Genomic DNA, 6,737 nt, shown 5'->3' on the forward strand with positions numbered 1-6,737 from the left:
CAGTCCTCCAGGTCTCTGCATGCTGACCATTAAAATGAGAAGGTATTAAACATTCCTCTTCCAAAGCGGTTCAAAGAGTTTTTACTTTGTTGAGACCTGAAAATGAAATGTGCAAATTATTATATAATCCTTTTTAGTTTTATCTGTTTGATTTAGTTTAGTTTTGTCTGCAGCTTCATGCTGACTTTACTGAGGCGGTTTGTACCAGACTCTGAAGGTGCTGGTGCTCGATTTCCTCCTGCTGAGAAGGAGCGCACCTTCATGATAGGTGGTGACTCATATTAACATGGTGTGTGTGTGTGTGTGTGTGTGTGTGTGTGTGCAGGTAAATCCATGCCGTACGAGTTTGATATCAGAGTGCCGTTCTTCATCCGAGGACCCAACGTGGAGCAAGGCAGCATGTAAACACACACACTCACCACTTCCTGTTTGAGACGATTTTATGATTTTACAAATAAACATCTTGTACAAGTTACATTAGTCCTGTTGACACATGCATACAACTTAAACCTGCACACCCACACATGACAGTGAGCTGTTTCGCTTGGTCGAGTAAAACAAGAGAAGCTCGGCCTAAACCAGAATCAGAATCAGAAATACTTTATACTTGAAACAGCAACTCCCTATAACACCAACACCAAGATATTTAAAACTTCAATGGATCTGCGCTGTGGAGCTGAAGCAGGAAGCGTTCACTTTTCACTCAGGTTGAGTTTGTGGCGAGCAGAGAGGTGGCAGACTTAGAGAGGTATAAAGGTAAGTCATCAGCATACAACTTATTAGGTCTCACATGCAACTCAAGCATCTTAATATCGACCGTTCAAACTGAGGCTGGAGGGGATGTGTGTGATCATTTAATCAAGGAGATCAAATTAAAATCAAAACCCATAAAAGCCATAAAAAAGATATCTCCACTCTGCTAACAAGGTTTGGGAGAGTGTAAATCATTGATGTTTAAGAACGAGTGCTGATATTTTAGCTCGATCAGGGGAGATGATTTTTGGGAGGATAGTCTCTAATCTGTGTGCCAGAACCTTTTCAAGGAAATCGGCCTGTAAGAGGAGCCGTCGAAGGGATCTTCCTCCTTTTTAAGTAAGAGAGAGATGCATGTGTGGTTAAACGCAGAGGGGAGGGAGACAGTTTCAAAGGATTCAGCAAAGACAGACACTAAAAAGGCTCAAATTGGTTTGATGTTTTTAAAGAGACTGGCATCTTTCATCTGGCAGTTTGTCCCGGGTCCCAGGTTTGGGCACAAGGCTCCGGTGGGATCTGTCTAATTCAGGGGGAGCATTTGTCTGCCAAAAACATCAACGAGCATCTGAGAGAAAAAGGAGAGATGAGAACCAGATATCTTTCTCAGGGGTCGGTGGAGACTAAAAACAGACCTGAGAGAGACTGAATACTGGACTCAGCTCCTTCAGACTCCATCGTGTTGCTGTGTTTTCTGCTGGATGTGTAAATTGCACACATTAACCGTAACAACGTGGTGAGACATCAGATAACTTCTCTGGGCTGTGTTTTTCTGCCCCCTAGAGGGCAAAAAGTGGTTAACGCAGCTTTAAGGAGACACGTGACTAAAAATGAAAATAAGTCGGTGGATGAAGGAAGCGGTGGAATAAATCACACACAGAAATATGTGACACACTTTGTGCTCTGAAAGTGTGTGTGTGTGTTCCTGTAAAGTAGATTAGCACAGTCAGAGCTGTTCCACGAGGTGATCATGAGTTCAGAGAGAGAGAGAGCTGCGTTTCCTTCTTCTACACGGCACACAATCAACATATTAAACCGCCAGTTTACAACAGCTGTCATTACAAAGCTTCTGCAGCACATGTAGAGCTTTGTTCTGCTGTTTCACTCTCCAATAAAAGTCACCGCACAGGAGCTAGAGAGAACTGTTGTAACACAGCTGATGCACAGTCTTGTATGTTAATCGTGTTTATTTGTGTGTGTGTGTGTGTGTGTGTGTCAGTAACCCTCACATGGTCCTGAACATCGATCTGGCTCCGACCATCCTGGACATCGCCGGCCTCGACACTCCTCCAGACATGGACGGGAAGTCGATACTGTCTCTGCTGGACACTGACAAACCTGCTAACAGGTACACACACACACACACAAACCAGAGAATACCTTAGTGAGCCAACAAAGCTTTTAAATGAGGAAGAAGAAGAAGAAGAAATTATGCTGATGTACAACTTGACATTGATGTTCATTTTTGAAACAGCAGGTTTTTGGTTTCAGACAAAAATGGACTAAAGCAGCTTCTCATTTTATGTCAGCTGAAACGACTGAACTGTCACTCACCAGCTGTAGCTAGCTAGCTAATTAGCCATAAGTGCGAGTCACACGTTCTGTAAAAAAAACACAATGTAAAAAATACTCTATCATATGCACGAGGTATTTAAAGTATCAAAAGTAAATAAGTAGAAAAATGACCCCCATGAGTGTTAAAGTAGTTAAGTTTTATATGTTCAGGAAATGTCATTAAGATCAAGACCTGAGAACAAATGACATTTAAAGAAGATCTCACACACACACAGCCACACTCACTGAACTGTATTCACCATAGTATTATAGTATATATACTATTCAAACTATTTTATATACAGTTTGGTAGTTTATTCTATAACAACGTACCATCATTTATGTTTTAATTGATATTAAGTTGATCAGAACGACTAAAGCTTTGAAATATTTGTGGTGCAGTAAAAAGTACCATATTTCTCCCTGAAATGTAGTGAAGTAGAAGTAGAAAGTAGTATATAATGGTAATACTCGTGTAAAGTACAAATACCTCAAAATTGTACAGTACTTGAGTAAATGTACTTCCATCACGGTTAAAAACTGGGACTCTCTGAGGTATTATTCTCAGTAGGTAACATTTCCTTGAAGTTCCTCGCGTAACGTGATAACCAGAGGTCAGAGGAGAAAATGAACTCATTCAGGCAAACAGAAGCATCAGTATGTAAATGATCCTCCTGCTGAGCAGCAGGACGCCTCTCAGCTGTAACGCCCTCATTTAAACACCTGGCTGCGCCGCACTTCACAAACACAGAGAGCCATCTGGTCCGCCTGAAGGGTTATAAGTGTATATTAATATTTATAATCATCAAAGTATCAACAAAGACAAACGTTAAGGTCAGGAGGTCGCAGCGAACGCAGGGCAACAAACCAGCTGCTGTCAAACACAGAACTCCTTTTAACAGCAGGGAGAAGTCTGCTGATCTTCTAGAGTCCCACACACACCGTCCTGCTGCCCCAAATACTCCAAATGTGGATTCATCCGCCGCTGAAAATAGTCCCCAACACATTCACTATTATATGCTACATAAAAAAACTGCAGCGAGCAGCTGTTTGAGGGAATGACTGAGCCTTTTCAGACATGAAACTTTATATTTGTGAGGAGTTTTTAAAGATGGTAGGAACCAATGGGCTGAGAGCTGAGAGCCACAGACAGGAAGTGAGACAGGAAGTGAGAGACGGACTGACAGGCTGTTTGTTTGAGTCTGACTATAGAAAAACATTAAATATAGCCAGCTTTGTCTTTTGTTGAATGTTAATTTAATCAGCAAAAACTATGACAAAATATATAAGTATATACATCTTTTTATTCCACATAATATCTTTGAAGACTTTGAAAATAAAAATCTGAAATGTTTTGGTTCACCGAGATTACAGACTTATTTTACTGCTCTGAAATATCTTTTTCAGTTCATCAGGACTTAATCAACATGATTTTAGATCTTGAGATTATTGAAGTCTGGAAAAGTTCATCAAATATATTGTGTTTGGTTTTATTGAATAAAAGTACATCACCAACTAAAACCAGACTAAACTGTTACTGGTTATTAGAAATAGATCATGTGGATTAAATATGACTGAAACACGCATGGACTTCTGATGTCCCGACTCAATAAATGTGTTTTTGTAAACTAAAACCAAAGTTCGGGTCAACTTGATTCAGTGTTTGGGCATGAAGTTCATTCTTAACTTTGGAAATAGTTTGACAAAATAAAGAATAAAAAAATCCTGACTCAAGGTCCACTTACTGTCTTTTTAGGAGCTCACAGTCTGAGCAAACTGATGAAGACTGTGAGATCAGGTGCTCGAGAGAAAGTTAGCATGTGAACTTGTTGGTGACTAAAACTAGAAGGAGACTAAAATGTTCGTGGTTTCCTTCGACTGTCACATGTAACTAAAAGGATGCAGTTGGACTTTTGATCTCAGGACTAAGACTAAAGCTAAAATTAGCTGACAAAATTACCCCTTCTTTAAAGGAAAGTTCAGGCAGCAAAATAAAAGTTGGAACACGTCAGTTTTTGTAGACTGGAAAGATTGAAGCAGTAAAATCTTTCTGATTCACATCAGAATAGAAGTTTCCAGCAGAGTCTGAGAGTGTTTCCAGTTCGGAGACAGAGATCTTTAAGTTCAGGGTGGAATCAGTTGTTCGCAGCACGATTCTGATCCTTCGACATTTGAACAAACTTAATGATGCCGTCGCGAACAGCTCTTTCCCTTTAAAACACATTACAATCCAGGCATCTCTGAGCTTTTATTGTGTTGAGTTTGAACAGAAAGTCTTATTTTAGTCGCTGTACACTCGGTGCTGCAGCGCTCTGAAGTCTCTGTCGGGAGGATCGCTTCATCCCGGCCGTTTGAACGCGTTTTAATCGACTCTGTACGTCCTCGCGAGTGCAGCGAGGGACAGCATCTGTTCCCTTTTCTTGCTCGTCCTCTATGAAGTGCAGAGGAATCTGTCCCAGTGGGGAACAGAGACGGCAGCTGAAAGACTGATTACATTGAGCCAACGTTTATTCAAAATAAGAACCAGGAAGGACAACGGACTGATTCTGTGCAGCTTCTCCCCGATCAGAAAAACACCAGGGTCAGATCTGGACCAAAGAGTCCTCATGTACCAGGACAGTCTGCACTGGGACTGACAGGATCCCAGTTTGTTAAAGCTGGAATCAAACCAGAGTTACGTTGTTCAGAGGGAGCTAACAAGTTCAGCTCTGCCCTTTAGTGAGCATTCTGGAACTGTTTCAGAAGGAACTCGGACTCCCAGAAGTGGAAAAACACTTTATATTATGAAGGACGCTCAACACTGACTGAAATATCAAAATATCCATAAATAATAAACTGATGCAAAATAAAAACGTTGGGCCTGAAACAGGAACAGACGGTGGCAGACGACAACGTGTCTAACAGGCGTTGTTTCTTCCAGCTGAGGAGCCTGAACCCTTCAGGTAGAGCTTCCCAGAGACGCTGCAGCAGGAGGCTCGGTCGCCCAGTCGACCTTCAGAGCCTCCGTGAGCGACGTGTCACATCCACTGCCGTCTCTCCTACATTAAACTTGAAACGCTCTGCTAACGGTGCAACAAATACACCAGCAAAAGGCAGCGCTGCTCTGCGGATTACAGTGCACTTAGTTTGCAAACGAAGCCTGGAAGCTGCTCCACTCGTTGTTCTTGAGCTCCTCGGTGGTGTTAATGAGGGAGGGGCTCCTTACTGTCCACGCCCGCATACTAAACATAATCATCCTGACTGGTCTGAGGCCAGTTGCATTGTGCTGCACTGACAGCTGACTGTCACGACAGAAGAAACTCAGCTGGAGAGGAAATTGCAGTCCTCCTGAAGCATGAGTCAGGCCTCTTTGTGGGGAAAAGTTGCACAGAAATTGAACTTTATAGAACTATATTTTCTCATTTGTGTGTTGCAGTTTCACTTCTGCACTATTTTTCAGTTTTTAACACAAGTTGTTTCTGCGAATCAATGAAGAAAAAGACGAGCGGAAAAAGTCCTGCAGTTGTTTCCACCGTGGTTGTTCTTTCAACTGCGGCAGGAAAATCAAAATATTATTCCTAAAAGTTAAAGTTACAAACATCCCAGAATAGAAACCAGATGGAGCCAGTCATTTAATGAGGGGAGGGGAGTGTGTTATGAATATAATATATGTAAGTGTGTAATTTGTGATTTGAACTGAAGTGAACTCACTGCTCTGTGCATGTGGCGCTAAGAGGAGCAACCACAACCTGAATTTTTCATCAAACTCGAGTGTAATTGTATGAAATTACATCAGCGCGCAACATCCAGCCGCTCTGACACTGTTTCACTGCAGAGATTATTTTCCTGGAGATGACATTAAAGAGAAAAAGATAAAAACAAAGAGAGGAAGGATGAAGGCTGGAGGTGATGATGAGGTGAAGCCCTTCAGGAATAATTACTAAACCTACACGCATGTTTTCTTCTTCTTCAGGTTCCAAGTGAGCAGGAAGCCGAAGGTGTGGAGGGACTCGTTTCTGGTGGAAAGAGGGTGAATACATCACGTCACTGCAGTACCACACGTATTACAGAGTACTTTAACCACAAAAGAATACATACATACATACATCTAAAAGGATGAAACAGTAAATGATGCTTGAGTAACAAATGCATGCCTCTATGAATGCTCTACTTCACTGCCATGCAGTTATCTGAATATATTGCACACCCTCCGGCCAATCACAATCTAGTGTTCTCTGTGGTGATATATTAAACTGTAACCCAGTGGATCTAAAACACTGAAGACATATAACACTTTAACAATATCTGTTAATCTGACAAGACATACTAGCTGTGAGCAGGTCTTCAGTCGCAGTATGTTCGAAGTGACTCACACCAGACCTAATGCATAAATACGGTCGATTTGAGGAATAAAAACACACAAATATCAGAAACACACGTTTCCAACCTGCCTC

At 41.6% G+C, this 6,737-nt stretch overlaps 1 protein-coding gene across 1 annotated transcript in view; it reads left to right on the forward strand.

Annotated features, from left to right (window-relative positions):
* The window catches only part of LOC139289567 (extracellular sulfatase Sulf-2-like), an 11,897-nt gene extending 5,580 nt beyond the window's left edge, over positions 1–6,317 (forward strand). The window contains exons 7-9 of the mRNA XM_070911199.1: positions 326–401; positions 1,970–2,098; positions 6,257–6,317. Of these exons, the coding sequence (XP_070767300.1) occupies positions 326–401; positions 1,970–2,098; positions 6,257–6,317 (266 nt within the window). The remainder of the gene's footprint in view (positions 1–325; positions 402–1,969; positions 2,099–6,256) is intronic.
* The last annotated feature ends 420 nt before the right edge of the window (positions 6,318–6,737 follow it).

The sequence above is a fragment of the Enoplosus armatus genome, chromosome 8, assembly GCF_043641665.1.
Source record: "Enoplosus armatus isolate fEnoArm2 chromosome 8, fEnoArm2.hap1, whole genome shotgun sequence".
NCBI lineage: Eukaryota > Metazoa > Chordata > Actinopteri > Centrarchiformes > Enoplosidae > Enoplosus > Enoplosus armatus.